Source organism: Pezoporus wallicus, unplaced genomic scaffold, assembly GCF_028554395.1.
Source record: "Pezoporus wallicus isolate ANWC-B61680 ecotype Strahan unplaced genomic scaffold, APGP_CSIRO_Pwel_v1 contig_4816, whole genome shotgun sequence".
NCBI lineage: Eukaryota > Metazoa > Chordata > Aves > Psittaciformes > Psittacidae > Pezoporus > Pezoporus wallicus.
The window spans coordinates 4,007,997-4,028,900 of NW_026640990.1; the positions used below are offsets into that span (position 1 = coordinate 4,007,997).

General features: G+C 38.9%; 1 protein-coding gene across 7 annotated transcripts in view; it reads right to left on the bottom strand.

Moving 5' to 3' along the window:
- Positions 1-20,904, bottom strand: part of ANK3 (ankyrin 3) — a 378,181-nt gene that overhangs the window by 188,479 nt on the left and 168,798 nt on the right. For 5 of the 7 annotated variants that reach the window (XM_057421488.1, XM_057421489.1, XM_057421486.1 and 2 more), the window contains exon 1: positions 19,319-19,757. The exons of 1 other annotated variant lie outside the window; for it this stretch is intronic. In XM_057421488.1, coding sequence (XP_057277471.1) covers positions 19,319-19,435 — 117 coding nt within the window. In that variant the 5' untranslated portion in view covers positions 19,436-19,757. Of the gene's footprint in view, positions 1-19,318; positions 19,758-20,904 lie in introns of those variants that run through there. One more of the 7 variants, XM_057421487.1, reaches the window with a different exon arrangement.

The following is a 20,904-nucleotide window of genomic DNA, read 5'->3' on the forward strand; positions in this document are numbered from 1 at the left end:
CCAGAAATGTCAGGCCACACTCCAAGATCACACTGAGACTACAAGCAGGCCTCTGACTTCTTTTCATTCATCTTAATGCCCTGTTGCTTCTCCAGGATCATCAACATGTTGTAGATCACAGCATGGTTACAGATATTCTCTGAGAGCCAGAAGACAGATGAGCTGCTTTGTTGAAAATTAATCTATATTCTTGTTTTTCATCACACAGTATTCAGCTCCTCAATAATCAATGCCACTAGTTATTACTGGCTGAGAAACTAATGTTGCCAGTTTCCTTCAGCTGTATTGATCAACCCTTTCTTGGTTTGGTCTCCAGACATCCATGTTTTATCTGGAACAGCTTCTTACAAAAAGCAAAACACATCAAGCCATGATTTTTATTAATTTTATTACAGAAAAGAGTATTACATGTCATCTGTAATCATTTTACTTCAACTACTAACTATGGTGTTCATCACTTAGAATTAAAAACTTGCATCTGAAAGATACTCCTCCAGCTGATTCAGGAGATTTAGTTCAGTTGTAATACCTTGCATGTTGCTTTGGCGAGTAGAAGCCAAGGAGCACATTCCAGACTTCATGCAGAACTGGATCAAGGACAATCACATCAGCTTTGAACAGCCTAGTGTGTCCACAGTGAACAATGAAAAGCCCTGAAGAGAGCTGTAGAGATCCTGGAAGCAGAACATGTGCATTAGGACAGCAATGTCCTAATTACAGCAATACAAGCCTGCGGGAAAGCTGCTGTAACTAGATTTTAAGGAGCAATGGTCTGATAAAACTATACTGTTTCTGGAACAGCCATATGAAAAGGCAGGAGAAGGGTCTCTGCCTAGTGACCAGTGCGTAACAGACATCTGTAAAGGAGAAGAAATCTTCCTTTATGAAGATTTCCACTTTAAGTTCATGGAAACAGCAGCTTCCAGCTCCCTTCAGAGCAGGACCCTTGCCTTTGCTTAAGCAGACTCCAGAACCCAACAAACCTCCCGTTTTTGAACAATGAACTTTCAAATCTTACTTCTTTCAACCTCTCTGATATTGTGAGATGGAAGAAAGAAAACCTTACTCTCTCTTTCATACCAAAGATAACAAATCATTTCTAATAGCAAGCTGTTACATATACAACCACCGTCAGAAACTGCTCAAGGCAGAGCAGCCAACAAAGCCAAGTGCCTCTAAAACTAAACAGGACATTCCAGACCCAGGGGGCTGCTCTCCTCCTCAGGGCTCGGCCCGTGGAAAGCTGAAAGCACAGAGAAGGACAAAGCCTGCTACCTAGCAAACATATACTCTTGCACGACCCTGCAACTTCACTTAAAGCCTGCTACATTTTCTCCCATCCACTTGAACACCACTAGCTGTCTGCAGCCCGAGCATCATGACCTGCAGCCAGGCTTCTGAGGTGATGACATCCACCCAGGGACTGTGCTCTGTGACCTTCAAACAGGAACATGATCCCCCAGAGGTGCTTTGGCCCCTTTATACTCATTGCTACCCTTTGGTCAAAGCCACTTCATCTACACTCCTATAACTGTTGAATGCCTATACAAATAGCAGGCAGATTTCACACACACCACATTTACCTTGCAAAGTGGAGAGAGGCCAAAGCCTTTAGTACCTAATTATTTATAAACCACTTTCTGATTCTTAGTTTTTATCTAAAGAGAGCACAGTTTCATAATATGTATCTCAGGTTATCATATTAGGGCACAGATAATGGGATATGTCATGATTTAAAATAGAACATACTAAAAGCAAAAGACAATTGGTGAACAAGTCTCACCACAAAATCCATGGTTTTATCTGCCTAACTTGTATTTCTTTCCATTTGTACCTGGGCACTATTCAAAGTAGTTAGTAATGAAAATAAAGAATGGATAAGAATTTGATAATGATCCTACAAACAAAACTATTTAATGTCATGAACATGAATAACTTTGGAATTCTGAGCACTTTGCTAAAACACCTCTAAATCAACAGCTTATTGTTTAACAGTTAGGGTGCACAGTGCCTACCAGCATGGAATGCTAGCGGCAGAGAACACTTCATAAGCATACTACGGGATATCCAAAGTACCATATGAACAAACTATTTTACCACTTCTAGTGCTGTATCTGATTGAGTTGTTTCTAGCTCAGGAACAACTTTTTATCATTTCAAAACAAATTATTCAGACATAATGGTCTCTGTTTAAAGATCTGTTCCATAAGTTCCGCTAAGCATCTCTCAAATATACATATTTTGAGAAATATGAATGTACACACATAGTACACTTGTAAATCTCCACCTCTTCTTATATAATAGAAATTTTGTCTGCTTTCTTTTTGCAAATGAAATTTCACAGTTTCAAATGCATTGCCCTTGAGGGTATCGAGTAATGTGATAAAATAATTAAAGGCTTCTGCTGTTACAATGAAGATCAGTATACAGTGGGTCATTTATTTTGTCTCACTTTTCAGGCTGATCAAAGCACTGAGGCGATGAGAGGGAAGCTAGTGCTTTTTATGTGATGCAAAATCATCCAGCTGTATGTCCAGTCATTGCCTGGTGCTGCAGTGCAGCTCCTGAAACAAATCCTCGCCTGTCCCCAATGACATTAGGAGAACTCAGGGCCTGCTTTTATTTTAAAATGACAGAAGCATTTTCCCTCTGAGGTTGAAAATTTTCTTGATCACAGTATCTGATGTTATTGTTTTGAAAGAATCATCATGAAATTTATAATGGCATTTGTTTATTAAACATAAACATGGAAGTTAAATAAAGTGATAGGAAAAAAGTGTGAATAGTATGCATGGAGCCCACTGTGAATGCAGATGGAATTTCTACGGTTCACCTGACTCTTGTCTCATTTAATGACAGTAAATTGCACAGCACAGTAACTGCATTCCACACTGCATATACCACCATGCAGCCGCTGCTACTGGGGACAGATACTCCCTTCCAGCTTTACAATATTCTCTCTGACTTAATCACCACATGGGATATTGGAGAATAGCCTCTAGGATATGAGAGGAAGTCTGTAACTTCAACATATTAACTAAATGGGTATGAGGAAAATTAGCAGGAAAAAAAAAAATCTTGTTTTTCTCACCCCTACCCTCTCCACACATAGAAGTTAAAGAGCAGATTAATTCTTCGTCTGGTTGCCATGAAAACTAAGAGATGTAGCCTTACCTCAGAGGAAATGATGTTATGCTCACACAACGAACAAGAAATGAGAACTGCATGGTCCTACCTCAGCAACATAAAGCTGAGTCAAAAGAAAGTCTTTCTAAAACCCAGGCATGTGTGGATTCTAATCAGCACTGTTTATAATGTCTGATCATAGTTAATTGTTCATTAATTCCACCATGTCATTTGTTCAGAGATTATACCCTCCACATAATGAATGTTTTGGGGTACTTTCCAGCAGAGGATATTAAAATACATAATAGCTGTGATTTTAAATAGTTGTCTTAGCAAACTTAGGTTTGAATCCATTGGCCTAACCAGTTTTTAGAAAGGTTGTAAAACATCAAAAAAAATGTCTGTTCTCTTGAAAGAGGAAACAGATGTGTAAATCAACATGTCTATAGAATCATGAGTTCCTCTCTAGTACTGGGCCTCACCCTGACAGCCACCTCAACAAAAAACCTTCCCCTGAAGGGGATAGGAAGATGGAAGGCTTCAAACTTCCAGGTGCATAATTCACTCCGAGTTCAGCAGGCAGCCCAGATTTTCGTTGCTTGTAATTGTAATTAGTATTAATACCATCACAAACACTGAATGGAGCAGTCACTAAAAGAGCACACAGCATGAAATACCTGTATTAATGATAATAGAGATGCTCATGTTTCACTCCTGGATTTAGGAAAACACTTAAGTAAATTAACTTACTCCACTTTACAAAATGAGACATATCCGTGCAATGTCACAAAGAACATGATCAACTGAATAACATCAATGAAGTATTTTACTGCTTATTTGAGTCTCCAGAATCACGGATGTGACAAGAATGACAGTACATGCTTAACTGCCATCACCAGGGGCTCATATTTCATTTCACTTGCAGTCTTAAGGGTAAGTTGATCCTTAACAGCTTTCATGAGACTGAATTTGCCATAGGTCATGATGCATTTGGAGGGCTGTAGCAAAGAGAGCAGTGCTAGGGATTGAAATGGTGCCCTTTGCTCACGGGAAAAAAAAGGGGGGGGGGGGGGGGGGGTGGAACTCACCAGATTATACAGAAATTATTTTAGGAATCCCTTGCTGAACATAAATGAAATACTGCGATCAGGATTTCAGCTTTCCAAAACACTGCAAATAAATTTCAAACCAAACAAAATATTTAAAATAAAATCCTTTGGTTCAACATGCCAAAACAAAGCTTTCAAGTGACTGTAGGATTTTTCATTTTCAAAATTATTGGTTTGGTTTTCTTCTTTTCAGAATGTGTTAATCTTGTTATTGACTTAAATATTTTGCTGAGCTTAGATCAAATTTGTGACATTAAGTGTATTAAACTCTGTATTTTTCAAATAAATAAACTCTTAGCTGAAAAAAATGGCCTGAATTAGTTGCTAGGTTTTAACAGTATGTTCAAAATTTACATTAGTATGTGGCATACAAATAAATGCCCAAAGGAGAATGTATATCACTTACACTTTATATATTGGATTAATACTGCTGTACCACCAGCCCTATGAAGACTTAATTAGCTGCTTAATAACCATGATTAAATCAATACAAGTGCAATGATCAGCTGTGACTTAATGGTAGGTGGCCTTCTTTGCCTTATTTAGTGGATTTATTGTTTTCATTTTCAAGGCTTTCTCACTGTCAGTGTTTGGCCATTGCCCACTGATGTATAAATGCTGATGACATGGGTTCTTTAAAAAGCAACCATATAAAGAAAGCAATGTCTTAGAAATGTCAAACTTTGGAGTTGATCAGAGTCCCCAGTATTTCAATGTACTCTTCAAAGTAAATGATGTCATCTCCAACTCACAGGGCTCACACTCAACCTTGTTTGCACAGAGCTGGGATAACAGCTTTTCAGGATGGTTCTTTTCTTGTAAAAACTCTCTCTACCGATGGGTAAGCACCATGGGCCCCATTCAACACATCACTTAAGACTGGACTAGGCTTTAAGCACACAGTGCTCCCTCTGTACTCAACTGAATTACAAATAGACTTAAACTTAAGTGCATGCTTAAGTACATTGTTGGATTAGTGCCAGAATATTTAGCACTTTTGACTAACCAGACCCATGACAAGAGAAGCAAAGATATTGTGAAGTTTACTTAGTCATTGGTCAGCACTTTTTTATTGCCTGATTTTTCTTACTGAAAGCAGAGATAAAAATTAAATAAAAATTTCAAAACCAGAAGCTGCTCAAAGTTTTCCTTTCCTGTCAGCCCAACACATAAAGCTGATCGGCCTACCTAGTTGAAAATATTTTGCTTTCTGAAAACTGAAATCTGCCAGCACATGGCATCATTCTTCCCTGCGCGTTTCAATTGCAACAGCAAATACATCTTTTGAAGCTAGAGGTTTTTAAAACCAAAGCAATGAAACTTAATTCTCTGGAGGGAAAGATTTATTTAATTTCCTCTTTCTGATGAGATAGGTGAGTTCCTCTCATTATGCAGGCTAAACTAGAAGTGCTTTGATTCCCTCCCACGTTCACTCCCATTGCATTTGGCAGCATCATTCAGGAAAGGCAACAATGCTATGGCCCATGGGTCAAACATTTTTAAAAGTCATTCTAAGTACAATGTAACAAGACTTAAGTCACCCAGAACCCTTTAAAGTGCAATCTTGATGCTTTTAATACACCAGAATAGAGGAAAAATGTTCTTTCAAATACCAGCAATACCTTAACAATGCAGGGCTGAAGGACCAGCCTTCCTCCAATAGCTTCATTGGATTGTTAGTATACAGTGCCAGCACAGCCACCAACAGTATCCCCAAAACTATGTTGTCTTCTCATTACAGATGGAAGTCTGAAATCCAGCATTATTATCACTGCTCTGCTATTAAACATTCTGGTTTTGCTATTTACAAAAAGTGCATGTTGTCATTCTGAGGCTGGTTAATACACTCCCTCTGAGTTACCTCTAACCTTGTCCTCTCTTGCCACCACTTGTCCCCTAAGCACCTATTAATGTGTCTTCCTCAGACAGCAGCATGTATCCAAAATAAGGCTGCTATATATTAAACCTAAATTGTACTGTTAGAAAAACCTCCCTAAAGCTATGCAGTCCTAATCTGTAACCACCTAATATAAGAACTATAGACAATCACATTTATTGAATCACAATAACTGGCTACCCATGAAACCAAACTGATTCCAGGCAACCTTCATCCTAAGACTTCATATATTCATTCAATTTATGTTTGCATGAACAAAACTATCCAACAGGCAAAGGACTGAATATTCATCTGAACAATAAATGCATAAAATAGCTGATATTAACAAAATCAACTGTCACTAGCTTCTAAAAATATGCATCTTAAAAAAAAAGTAACTGTTTTGAAAAACTAAAGCAGACAAAGCTGAACCCACAGGAACAACCAATGCATTGCAAAGTTCCAGACAGAAGCCTTCAAAAGCTCTGGAAGGGATTTTGTGAGATCTCCCTCCACTCTTCCTCCAGTTTTGTTTTTTGTCTTTATAATTTCCTCAATCTTTCCTTAAGATACTGTTATGTTTGAATATAAATGTAATCTGCGACTTTATTTTTCCTTTAGGGATATTACCTTTGCTCGTCTTTCACGCAACTCTTTCAGACAATTATTGTCTAGGAAACAGGAATGTAGTTGTAGAGAGCATGTCTTGCAAAAACTAGGACAGAGATTCTGACATGTCAAGAAAATGTGAGAAAATTTTACTGCAAAGGAAAACTAAACACAAAGACACGCACATAGAAACACAGGAAGCTGAATTTTGTTTTCACTCTTAATCCTTAAGAATTAAAATATATATGTATTTTGGTTAGAAGACTGCTGGTGTTGCAAACAATTGCTGTTTTTTAGGAGTAAATGAATTGCTCATTTTGTACTAAAAAGAAAAATCTCAAAACTGACAAGCCCCGATTAATTTGTGGTTACCTCTTTGTATGTGGACCTTGACAAGGCACTAGGCTACACAGTATACAATATAAATTCATGCAACCAGGTAATGGATAAGAGATCTTATCTTTTCAAGGACTTAATCAGATGCAATTTCTTGGATGTCCTCCAATCAATTAAATTTCTCACCCTGCTATATAAAGCTAGAGGGTTTTTATCTTTTTGCCTACTTCCATGCCTGAATTTCTCCCCCTAACAAGCCAGCATCTCTGTTTGGGGAGAAGGGGTTCACAAGGACAACTGCAGTCCCAAAGCACCAACGCAATCAGAAAGCAGCAGACCTGCATGCAGCCCCATATTTGCTTGCTTGCAGTACAGCTAACACTCTCAGGGAAGAAAGCCACCCCTTACCCATCTTATCAGCCATACATCACCATTACTGATCATAGAGAATATCTGCACTGGAGTCAGCAGGATTTGAAGCCCAGTCCCCATTTAGGGACTGAATACTTGCTAGCTTTGTTCTATTCTGCTTCCTCCCCTCCTGGGTTTTATCTACTGATTCAGCCGGGGCAAAACACTGTGGGTTAATAAGGAGCTCCTCAGAATGAGGGTTCATGTCCCAGCAGATAGTTACAGCCAAAATAAAACCAAACTTCTAGGTCAGCTGCCCCAGTCACTCCTCCTGTATCTCCCCCTTAATCACTGCTCCCATTTCTATATCAAGGCCCTTTCTAACACTCTCATTAATTTTTCTCATCTTCTTTCAGATTGACTTGTTTTAAAAATGCACCAGCTTTGTTTGCTCATTTGCATTTAGTGGTAAACAAGGAGAAAGGGGCAGCTTTGCTGTTGGGAACAAAGGGCTACGGTTTTGAACAGCTTCCCTGCGGTTCTTGTTTGGTCACATCTCTTGTGACCAAAGCATCTCTTGGCTTTCCAACCAAAGGCAGATTGTGCATGTGGTCTTTCAAGCTGAATTTATTGCATATGTTCAGTGGTTCTTCTAATTGGACCTATGACTTAACCACAATTCAGTGAGTTTAGCTTCAAGGATAACAGGCCCGTAGGTCAACAAGATGGTAAATATGACATTATGAAATACACTACATTTAGCCATTTTAGATTGAACTCATACAGTTCTAAAAGAGGGTTTGGACAATTTTCCTGTATATTGGGTGGGATAAACAGAAACAATTCTGAAAGAGCTTTAAATAAATCTTTGGTAATAACACACATTTCTATCTAACACTTAACTAGTATGATCAGTCATTCTAAAACAGCCTTTAGCAAACGGCTTGGTGTAAAATATAAAAGAAAATTAATATAAATAACAAATTGGATATTTATACTGAATACCAAGGTCCATAATGAAAATAGTTACCATGCATGTTTTCTCCACACCAAAAGCTTTTTTAAAATCATATACTTCTTTAAAAACCACATTTCTCCTCCAGAATTATGGCAAGACACCAGTAAAAATGTTCCTGGGAGCTGTGGACACAGCCAATAGGTCACACACCAGGGCAGCACTGAGCAGCTCTGAGGTCCTTAAAAATCTATAAACCCTGCACAGGCCTTACTTTGTAGCAATAGTCCTTAGAAAAGGCATGCAAAATATATTCTTTATTAAAAACAGAAAAAGAGTCAGGGCTTGCCATTTGAAGAGAAATCCTTAAAATGCAAGAGAAATATGGAGATATTTTACAGAGAGGAAAAACAGGGATTAAATGAACTGCTTAAGGTCAAACTGAAAGAGTCAGTGAGAAAACTCCCTACCCTTTGCTGCTTGGATGACTTGGAAGTTTGCATGCTTTTATCTTTTGTGTGGGTAGTGTGTGCTGAGTGTGCAAAACATTTCTTAAGCCTTCTTTAAGCACAACCAGACATTCTGATATTACAAAAAAGGTAGACAGGAAAATATCAGATAGGAATATCAAACAACATACACTTTCCCATAACTGCTAAAAAGCGTTGGCTGTTCCTCAGGCTGCCCTACTTAGAAACTTTGATTGTGCACCCACTGTCATGAGAGATGTTTTCCTCTCAACATCTTTTTAATCTTTTCAGACTGGTAGAAAAACAGCAGTCCTTAGTTATCAGAATTTTGATGTTTAACAGCTTCAAAGTGCTGGTGTTTTCAAATTAAATCAAATGGTAGGAAAAACTAGGACTGCAGGTATCCAAGTGCATTCACTGATTCTCCTTGAAGATGTTATATTTGCTTAGAAGGTAAAAATGTATTAAAAAAAGCCTTTCCCACCCACTCCTCAGCAATGTTTCACTAGGGATGTTTTAACTTTTCAGAGTCTTATATAAGAAAAAGGAAACTGTATACAGCCACCCTGCAGAACATCCTGTCTGCTGGCCAAAACCCGTCTCTTTTGTGAGAAGCTTCCACAGTACTACAGGAGAATGATGCATTTACTCACACATAGATTGAGGCTCTTTTTTAACTTGCTGCACCATGAAGTGTTTGGTACACATATCTCTCCTCTTGGAGGATCTTTCTCCTCAGGCATGGAGAGCCCTCCAGACTTACTTACCTATGTTTCAGGGTCCAGCCAGCAGTCAATTTCTGAATAATATCTGCATTAATTTTCCTAATGTCTGTGCGTGAAAACATTAGCCTCAGCACCAGAGATGATTGCTAGAGTCATACAAATCTGAAGGGGGCAGGAGAACAGGTTTTAGACCCAGATCACACAGACACTGATATTTCCTCACAGGCCAAAGGTAAATTCAGCTGATGAGATGGCTGCAAATGCTAAATGTTAAGCCAGTGATTACTGAGTGGGAAATGATTACAATTTCAGAGATACCATCGCAGAGCCCAGAAGAAGTGGTGATACAGTTATGGGAGAAAGAAGAGAAAAGCTGTGTAGGTAAAAATAAAATTATTTAATTTATGAAGGAAGCTGACCTAAAGCTACAAATGTCTATAAAATACTCTCATTAGAACCCTGGGAAAATTACTTGAAAGTAACACATGGGTAGCTACAGTCAGTGGCTCAGTTTCACCTTAGCCTTCTGTTAGTAAAATGCCCTGTAAACTCCTGTTGGGAAGTGGAAGGAGTATCTGTGCAGTGGATATTAGACAGCTCTGCTTTTCTACAGGTTCCCAGAGAACACTGGAGACCCCTCCAGATGAGTAAGCTTGGGGACAACATATAGGACATGCTACTGGGAAGGACAGCTAGCCAGGCTAGCTGTAACAATATTGATTAACTGAAGAAAGTCAACAATAGAGTTATACTATATCCTGACATTTAAAAGCAATCCCCCAGCAAATGAAACAATGTGCTGAAGAGAAAGTGAATTCCACAACTCCATCTTCTATCAAAACCAAATAAGGCAGGTAAAAGTATGCTTTATTAGAGGGTACAGACAGGATAGCATCACTGTGGTGTCTCATTTTAATACAGCCTTTAAGGAAAGCTCTTTAGAATATGCAAGTCTGTGGGAGCTAACTGAAAGGCAGATATCAATAACTGCACTGACTTGTGAATTGTTCTGAGCTTTGTGAGTTCAGAATGTGATATGGAAGTGGATGGTGATGCTGTCATCTGAAGAATTGCAAAAGAAAAGTGACAGAAGTTTAAAAGAGACCATTTAACTTTTTGATTTATTATCTCTAGTGACTTTTTCTTTCAAACTGCTTTTTCATTAAAAAAAGGATTTATAATGCCTTCAGGAATCAATGGCAGCAATGGAACAGAATCACACTGTAGACTGCACAATAAAAAAACTTATTTATATTCACCCACATGGTGTACACTTCTGAAAACACCACTGACAACTCTGCGGACAGCTTCTCCCTAAAGACCCAACAGCACTGGCAGTAGGCTGAGAATGGCTTTCCAAGAGCCTCTGCATGGAAGCAAAGAGAACATGCTTCCTCTGAAATTAAAACCCTTGTAGCACCATGCAACCTCTCCCGATGTAACTGACTTCTTCATCTCCTAACACAGATGTAGAATTGCTGTGGGAATCAGGGACACTTTGGAGGTGCCTGACTCAGGGCTATGGAGCAAGGAGACTGGTGTAAGGCACAGGGAGTCCAGCCTGTGCTCCTCACATCCTGTGTAGGGTCACAACCAAATCCCTGACCAGCATCTCCCCTCCTGCTCTTGCCCTGCACACATACCAACTCATTCACACAGTACATGCATTACTTATATGTTTTGCTGTTTATAAATCTTTCACTTGGAGGGGGTGTGAGTTTTTGTACTCAGGCCAGACTCTTGAGCAATGAGAGCACAAAGATGCCATGCTGCTTACAACAGCATCATCCCCAGCTTGGCAGATCACATCATCATTACAGGAAGAGTATTTGTGTTACACCCCATGGTTACTGCTTGGTACTAGTGAACTACGACAGTATTTGAATTCAGATTGGTTACTAGTTGTTTGTAGTCTATAAGAGTTCAAGGATTTGCATAATCATGGTGCTTATTTTTAAAATGTGATTATGCACAGCCACTTCAGCAACTCCAGGAAATCCTTTCATGGCACTCGGAATTCAGCAACGACCTGTCTCCTGACTTCCAACTCTCTTACTCCAGCAGAGCCTGGATACTTGGTAGCAGCTTACTTATAAAGGCAAAGGCCACACGGTTGAGAACGGGGATGTAGCTCAGAGATAAACTGACAAGATTTCATAAAAAGAAACTTTCCTGCTTTCAAAAATACCTTACATATTCTACAAAAATGAAAACAATTGACATATCCTCATCCCATCTGTGCATATGTACTTAAAGGGGTATTACAAATGAGTGGGTAATACATGAATGCAATTCAAGCTTGTCTAGTCACCAGTGATTTTATTTCAATATGCACCAAAACTGAGAGCTGTTTGGAAATCCACTCAAAATCTACTAACCACAATCTTCTATAAGCCACCATGGACTTCTTTGCAGAAAGCAGGCAGTGATTTCCACTGACATTGGGTCAGGTATCAAAGTCATACTTGCATCCCTTCCTTCACAAGGGATGCAAGTGACAGGATCACAGAAGAATTTTGTATTTATTAAATATTAATTCCATGGGTGGAGCACCTAGCACATCTGCAAGCCTGCCTGGGTCCTGTACTAACAGAGATTTTGCTGAGGTAGCTTTCACTAGGCACTATGTTACATGTCATATTACACCCATGAAATAAATGCAGACATTGTGTCTATATAACTTGCTAATACCTGCTAAGGTACAGACCTTCATATCCTGCTTCTGCTAATGAGCAATCAGTATGTTAACAGAGGCCTTGGATACTACTACTTTTATCAAATAACTGCTTCTGTAAAGTCCTGTTAATTCCATTTGGATAAATGTGGAGTAAGATATATTCTGGATAAACTAGGATACCAGAAATGTAAGTGAACCCCTTCTACCTTGTACTTTTCTCTTTAATTATGTATTATTTTCCACGAAAAAATAGGAAGATACAGAAGTGAAACTCAAACTGCGATTTAAAATTGATACATAAACCGTGATGACACAACATACAACACATTAGACACTTCAGCTGCCCGACAGGCTAAAATCCAAAACAGTGAATAAAACAGAGCTGAACAACAAAAAAGGTAAAATACATCACTCAGGTTGTTAAAACAAACCATAAAATCTTTTCTAAAATAATGTCCAACTGAAGGTGACTATGCAGTGCAATGTGTCTTGTGTCTTTCTGCAACTGCAAAGGCAAAATAGAGTTTTAGTTCTTGTACAGAATACAGAGGTATTAAACTGCTTGTGTACATCAGGGAACTAACAATTTTATATGGACAAAGTTATGTTAAACGGTCATGGCTTCCTAAATAATGGAGAATTCCAGCTTATTGTCAAAACTTTTTTTTTTTTTTTAGCACATATATCCCAGAGTGAATTTTCTTTTCCACTAGCAAAACAATCTTATTCCAATCTAATTCTCCTGTTCACATTTGTCTTACTTACATAAATACTAAAGGAACATTCTGTTGGATTTCCCTTCCAAGTCACCATACAGTGATTTCAATCATTGTAAAAAATAAAAACAAAGCTGACCTCTTCCATGGAGATCAGTAAGTAGTCACCTTGCTGAGGACTGGCCAACAAACCCGAGCTCCACACAAATACCACGCTCAGGCAACAGGCGTACAGGAAACATTTTTAAAAGCGTTATACAATCCCAAACATCCATCAGAGATGCCAGGGATTGATCTGCAAAATGCCCAAAGCTCTCGGCTGAAGCTGCAGGGCTGAAGGATACTCGATACCTTTGAAAATGAGGACACTGCTTTAACTTGCCTCACATACACTGTACATTATCCTCTGAAGGCACCTAGCCTTTTCCACTTAATATATGGGGCTCTAGCCTGACTCCTGAAGTCAGGAACAATGTGGGGCGGAGGTATTATCTTGGCTGAGACCCCCACACATCCCAATCTAACAGGGAGGCATTATTTTGCAAAGTTGCTAAAAGGCCTAAGATGTTTCCATCTCAACAGGTACTCTAGTCCTGATCAAACCCTTAAGGCCCAGTTCTCTATGCCTTTACAGCTCAGTCCAACTCAACACTTGCCTGAGTCAGAAAATCCCTGTTCCCACTCTACCAGTGACCTAAACACCTGTACAAAGTACTGAATAGCAACAAGTCCAGCCCTTTATAGTCCAAAATTCCATTCAAATCAACGTGGGAATACATCAGGCTTTGCATGTGGATTAAGCAATTTTTTCTTTTAAATGCAACTTATAATTTAGACCTTTTTTATCTATTCCTTTCCTTCACCCACATCACAGACACCAAGAGCCCAGTTCTTACACTCTGCTTCGGTCAAACTAAGTCTGATTGAGTCTAACACTCTGTTTTAACAGGTGCTCAGTTAGTTCCACTAGTCCACAAATACTTTGGCTCACAGTAACAAACCTTTAACGAATGGCCAAGGGGAATTGTATCAGAGTATGCACGACTTCTCCTGAAACCATCAATTTAAGCAAGTTAAGAGCTTGAAATTAACAGTGCTTTGACTTTTGGCACAGGGCTGAATATTTATATCCTCATAAGCATATTTATTTATTTTTAAAACACTGTTCACCAAACATCATCTTTAAAGTTTGAGTTTGCTTCAAAAGAATCCATTTTCCTATAGAAGATACATTTCCCCCTCTCCCTCAGCTCTCCCCCCCAAAAAACAACAAATAAAACCCAGCCCCACTGGAAAAAAAACAGAAGGATGAAAGATTCCATTAATACCAGCCAGATAGTTGAAACAGTATTGATTTACACTCTTTGAGAGTCCAGCTCTGGGTCTAGTCAGTGAGCAGTCTTACAATGGCAAGCTTGGCCATACTTAGTCCTCCCTCTTCCCCACCTCCTCCCACTATGAGCTGGTAACATTAAGCATAACATGGTTTATAACTCAAACTGACATTTGCATAATAATAATGGCCATCCGTAGTGTTGGCACAATCCTGAGACATCAAAATGGGGAAGAGAAAAAGGTGGATTCCAAACTTGCCTAAATAAAAATGTAAATGCATAACAGTGTAAAATTTTTCCTAGCCTTGTAAACGACAAAGTAAAACTGAGCAGTGCCCACTTCAAATGATGCTGTAGTGCTACCAACACAATACAAAGTAATCTTTTCATTCCTTTGGGGGTCATCTTCAATGAAGGAATTGTTTTTCCAGCTGAATAGAAAAACCCTTTCATCACCAAGCCCCATGCTGTTAAGAATTCAACACTGCTAGTAGATATCCCATCCACTAGTGCCCATAAATATCTATCAAAACCATCTTACATTTACTTAGTTACATTTGCCTCTGACAGAGCATCATGTCCAAAATCAAGGACACGACTGAAATTTTACTCGCACCTAGGAAAAAATCACTGATTTAACAAGTTTTCAAACTTCAGGCCCTAAATCTACCCAATGTTTTCATTTATGAAAGGTCAATGTTTGAGCAACATCTGCCTGGTTGTGCTTTAATGCTAACAAGCTAAGGAACAATCATTTGTGCCCAACCTATTTACTGCCTACTACTGTGAAATTCAACTGTTCAGAATCCATGAAACAGATCTCTCAAATCTTGAGACATGTTTAAAAATAATGAAATAAAAAAAAATTAAAAATAGAAGGGGATTTGTACTTGTTATCAGAGTTAAAGGCCTTGAAGCTCACATTTCAAGTTTTAATTTGATGACTGGTATAGTTTGCATGTGAAAATTTCACCAATTCCAACCTGAACTGCTTTGTTCAGGACAACAATTCACTGTAGGAACATGTGCCTGTCAGAGAAATAATTATCCCTGTTTTCCTTCAACCTGCTTATCACTGTAAGCCAAGTGAAGAAACCACTCGCATTGAGGCTGGTCAGCACACAACGCTTTTCTCGCGTTAATTGTGTTGGTGCAAATGGTGAATTTTTTCAACCTTACAAGACTTGTACTGAAACCTTGACACAGCTGACTGAGATCCATAAAACATCTGACAGCCCCAAGAGAGCTTAGGCGAAAAGAAACAGTGGGAGCCTCCCAACTAGGATATGATGATGCTCCCCTGGGGTCCTGCTGCCCCTGGGAGGTGTTTCCAGCTCTGCTGCCTTGGGCAGTCCAAGCCATCTCCCACAGGCCCTTGCAGCTGGGCGCAGAGCCCAGCCCAGATGATGCACAAACTCCTCAAAGCCATCTGAACAGACACACACCTACAGCTTGATCACCCCTGACACAGCGTTTCAATTTATACCTACTAGGAAATTGCAGGGCATTTTTTTTCCAGCACACCTGAAAGTTAAGTGAGGCTTACAATGAAATTACCAGATTTGCAGCACTGGCATCCATTACTTTACCTGCTGCTCACAAGTTTGCAGCAGCAGAAGATGTGACAGCAACAGCCTTTAACATCTCAGAGATGGCAGCAGCCAGGTTTTGCATTATGCTCAAGCTATTCTGTGTTCCCAAAGAACATGCTAGCTCCTGAGCACTACATGCAAGGAAACCACTTCAGTCCTACTGAATATTGTATGCAACTTAAATCATTGAGTATGTGCCAAGACCTGCTGTTCTCTTCTACTATGTACTGAACAGAGAACACAGAAAAAATAATTCTGAGATTTCACCTTTATTTTAGGATCAGCACTGAGTAAGCAACTAATTTTTTCCCAGACATTGTTAAAAGACAAAAATTTTCTAGTTTTCACAAACTGAACTATGCATGACAGAGATGCACTTTGAAGAATCAAGTAAGCTATCCTATCAGTCACTTATTATTAAGGGTGACTTGGATTTTTCTATGGTACCATTTAAGGCTTAGATCTGCCCTTGGGTGTACTCAAACTATTTGCAGTGTAGGACACTGCACAACCATCCAGAGGCAGAACTGCTTGAAGCTGTAATATAAACTTGAACAAAATTAATGGGAAACTTGTATAGTGCAGACCCTTCATTGTACTCTGTTCACTTGCTGGCCCCATCCCTTTCTCTTGCATGAGTTAAACTAGGTAAGCTCTGAACCATCAGAAATGTCTTGAATTCAGGCGAAGAGAAAGAGTGTGGTGGGCCCAGACGGCACAGAAGCACAGTGTCTCTACAGAGCCGTTTGATAATATCTCACCTTGAAATGAAATAGAATTACATATAATAGGGAGCTTTGTTTTGTGTGTATCTTTAAAAAGGTCATTTCTCTGGTACAAGTATTGAAGCAAGCCTTAACAGAAACATTATTACACTGTGAATTGCTTAATCAGTCAAAACCAGTGAAATATTACCTTCAGACTGCAATCCTCAAACTAAATAGGAACATAAATCAGCGTGACTGCTGCTGGTATCATGAAGTCTAGGACACTGGGTGCTCCCACCAGCCTTACTTTCTAACCATTGGCTGCCTTGGTCTCCTTGCTGAATAAATTATTCAGAAACATTAGCACTCGGTTGTTCCAATGTGATTGGAAGACCCTAAAGGATATTTCTGTATACTGCTTAAGCAAAGGGTTAGCTTTGTGCAGTATCATGTGATCAGCAAAAAAAAAACCCTGAGTACTGCTTGCTTGTGGGTGGTGCAGAGGAACAAGAAGTGACTCACAACTCATAGTGGAAAAAATGGGGGGAAAATGTTTCAAATAGTCAGGAAAGTACAAAATGTCAAACCAAAATTATCGGACTTCCTATGTCTTATGTACTGGGTGGCAAAACCATGTCTTTGCTATAAGACTGATGCCTAAATGTATAAATTACAGGACAAATTGCTGCTTTATCCACAATTCTGCTAGTAGAGAGAGCCACTACATGCCCTGAATCTGCAAAGTCCTAAGGAAACACAGAAAGAAACTGCAATAAGCTACGAAATTCCGGTGTGACATGAAGGGGTTGGGCATGGGGGAACCCCCAAAAAAGCCTCTGGCGCAGCATAAAGCTCTCTATTTTATCTCATTCCTAAGATGCAGAAAAAAAAACACTGGAAAAAATCTACACATTTGAGATTAATAGGCTGGTATTTCTCCATGTGCCACTCTGGTTGCTAAGAGATTTCATTTCTACAGCACAGTGTCATATAAACAATTAAGCATTTTTGTCCACAAAGCAATTGTCTCACCTCACTGAATCAAGAGCCTCTCACTGCCACATCCCTTCTATATTGTTTTAATTACAAACTGTGAGAAAGCACCCTCACACAAAGACAGTATATGGATATGGCTGGGCATACTATTGTTAAACTTGAGCACATTAAGTACAACATGGTCTTCCTGCATCATGAGTAGAGTTAACTGAGAGACTATACATTTTAGCTCACAAGTCATAAGTAAATATGGGTTGACAGACCAGCTCCTAAAATTCTTAACTGCTGGGGGGAAAAATCCCACCCTGATAGCTGCATTACAGACCTGCACTTACCCAAACCAGCGAACAAGAAAAAAATGTTACTAATTCAGGACAGTTTTAAAGAGCAACACCTCAAAATTGGTCCCAAAGACAGAACCTTATTTTCACACTTTCCTTTATATTGGCAGATGATTCAGAAGTCTGTATGTATACATTCACATGGAAAAAATACCTAAAGTTAACATGCTGCAGTACATTCACTGCAGCCATCTAGTCTCCTAACGTGCTCACTAGAACAGAAGGCAGTGGGTTTCTTGGTGCTTTTCATTATGTATAGTACTGCCATGGCAGAGAAAAAAGAGAAAAGGGCAGAGAAAGGCTGACTCTTACCCAACCAAAAGACGCACATATGTTAGAGGAAATCTACATGTCATTTAAGAGGCACATGCACCACTTCTCTGAGCATGTGAAGATTATCCAGTGCCCCCTTAGGGGGGTTTCACAAAGGCACACAGAAATACTACATACCCAGGTTTCCACTAAGATAATCAGCTTCTTGATGTGTTCTTGAAAAATCATAATAAAATACAGCCAAAGACAAGAAACCATGGCAGTGCCTTATTTCTATGGAGCAGAGTACAAGGTGTCATTTTTAAGGACATATCCACGCAGCTGCCAAAGTGGCTGGCCTCTTTCTCTGTCATTATGCCACAAACTATAACTATTTTGCTTCATACCTTAGAGAGAGAAACTGTAAGGCTGGAATCACACAGAGGCTCCCTGACCTGAACAATGAGCAATGCAGTGCCTGCTGAATTTTTCAGATCTTAGTTAGCTGGAGGATTTTCTACAGCTAAGACAAATCTACAGCAGAGAAAACCAGGCTCTGTGATCTCAGACACATACCTCCCTAACAAAAGAAAGTTGCTAATAACAGATTGTTACAGCTCAATTCTGTAAAACAGCTCAAGTTTAGAAAAAAAGAGAAATATCAAAACACCTTATTTCTGTGACATTATCCCAAAAATGGATGTCTCAGAAGCCAAACATGCGACACAGTCCCAACACAAAGAAAAAAAAATATCTGCCTCCACACACATCCCTTTTAAGTACATGTATGTATGGCTAAACTATTATGCTCTTAAACCTAGGAAAAAGCTCAGATTTAACCTCACATCATGGTTACAAACTATTTTCAACTCACAGACAGTTTGCATATCACAGTAACACAAGTGATTTATCTAGGAAACGAATGTACACCTTCTGCATCATCACTGCAATCAACTAATATCCAATTAAACATTCAATTGCTCTACAAACCCCACAGCCATGGTTATAAATGCTATTTTACAACATTAACAAATTAGTCCAACAGCTACCAAGTTACCTGCAAGAACAAGCCCTGATACTTCAATTGCAAGGTAAGAAAATTAAAACAAAAGAACCCCTGTCAGAATTTGGCACAGATCTAGATACCTTTTTCTTCCGATCCCGGGATCTTTTCCTGTGTTTTCTTTTTTTCTCATTTTCTTCCTCAGCAGCATTAATTTCTAATTCCTTGTTTTTCTTTAACTGTGATGCTGCGTGAGCCATAATGCATTAAAAATCCTTTACAACAATGCTCCCTTGTAAAAGGTGATTTCCTCGGGCACCTTTAGCCAGCCCTTACAGCAAATGGAAGGAAGTCTGTGACCAGAGCCAGGAACACATTCAGGATTCAGAGATCTCACAGAAGCTTGCAGTCACTACAAAAATACATAGTTGCAGATTTCTTCCTATACCTTTTTGTACCTGAGCCTTTACAAAACAGTGCAGCCATCGTAATGCATTTACTGTAATGAAAAAGACAGCTGGGACAGAGAAAGCTGTATTATGGCTGTATCCCCTGCCACCAGCTGGAAGTGTCTAAGTGACTCCACTGAAGGGGGAATGCTGAAAAGGAGCGCTTTCTATTAAAAAAAATCCAGAACAATAACATATGGTGTATTATATTTTCTTCATCAATCCTAAAGCATGTTTTTAAAGCCTATTGAAAAATGCAGTGTTAATGATGCACATTTCTGAGCCGGTTTTGTATAGTAAGCTATTTAACCTATAATGAAATGGAGCAGCTCCTACTTTAGGTTAACTGCTGATGGTGACAAAAAATAAAATAAAAATTTCTTCTTACCATGGAGACCCTGACTGCATTATGTAGAAAACAATGCATGCATTGCCATATCTTAACAGTGTGCCCTTTATACTCATTTTTCAATCCCAATACATTTTGTGAGAGAGGATTACAGAAAGCCCTGTTGTCTCTCCCCCCCCTTTGTTTTAAACATACTTATTACAACACATCATACAGAAAGAAAGATGCAATCACCCTAGTGTGAGAAACAGGCATTTAATTCATGGGAGATTTGAGATTTCCTGGCACTGTTCTTTTACGTGGTCAGAAAGGGAAATCAGCACTATTTCCATGTAGCTGGAAATATACTTTTAGGCTTTTATACCAAGGCTTGCTTCAATCATCTTACTATTTTTGCCACCTGAGTCCTCAATGACTGCAGCTTTTGAATATTCATTATGGGAGGTAAAATAGCAGCAGTATTAAGGCCTGCAGGAGGATCTTTTACTAGGATGAACACAGAGCAAGTATCTAGTAAATAAGGAACCATATTTTTTCTACACAAGTATGAACAATCACCAGCTTGCCTTTAGACTGCTGTTTTTAACCTTTCTCAGTATTCCTAGTAGTATACTTTGCAGTAACGAAGATTAGCAGTCTGATTTCTTTCAGATAATAACCAAAAGTCTCCACAAATGAAACCAGTGTATTTTACAGGACACTAGTGTTTCTTTATAGACAGAAAAAAAAAAAAACAAAACAAACAAAACAAAACAGATTTTGCTGTAAAAATAAAATTCAAATTTGAAATGCAATTAGCCAAATCATATTGAATCTTTAGAGTGTAGCATAAAAACCAGATGTTGAGGTCCAGTAAGTGACATGCATCCATTGCTTTAGTTTTCATGTAACATGGTTAAAAGTAAAATAACATTTTAAATCTCCAAAACAG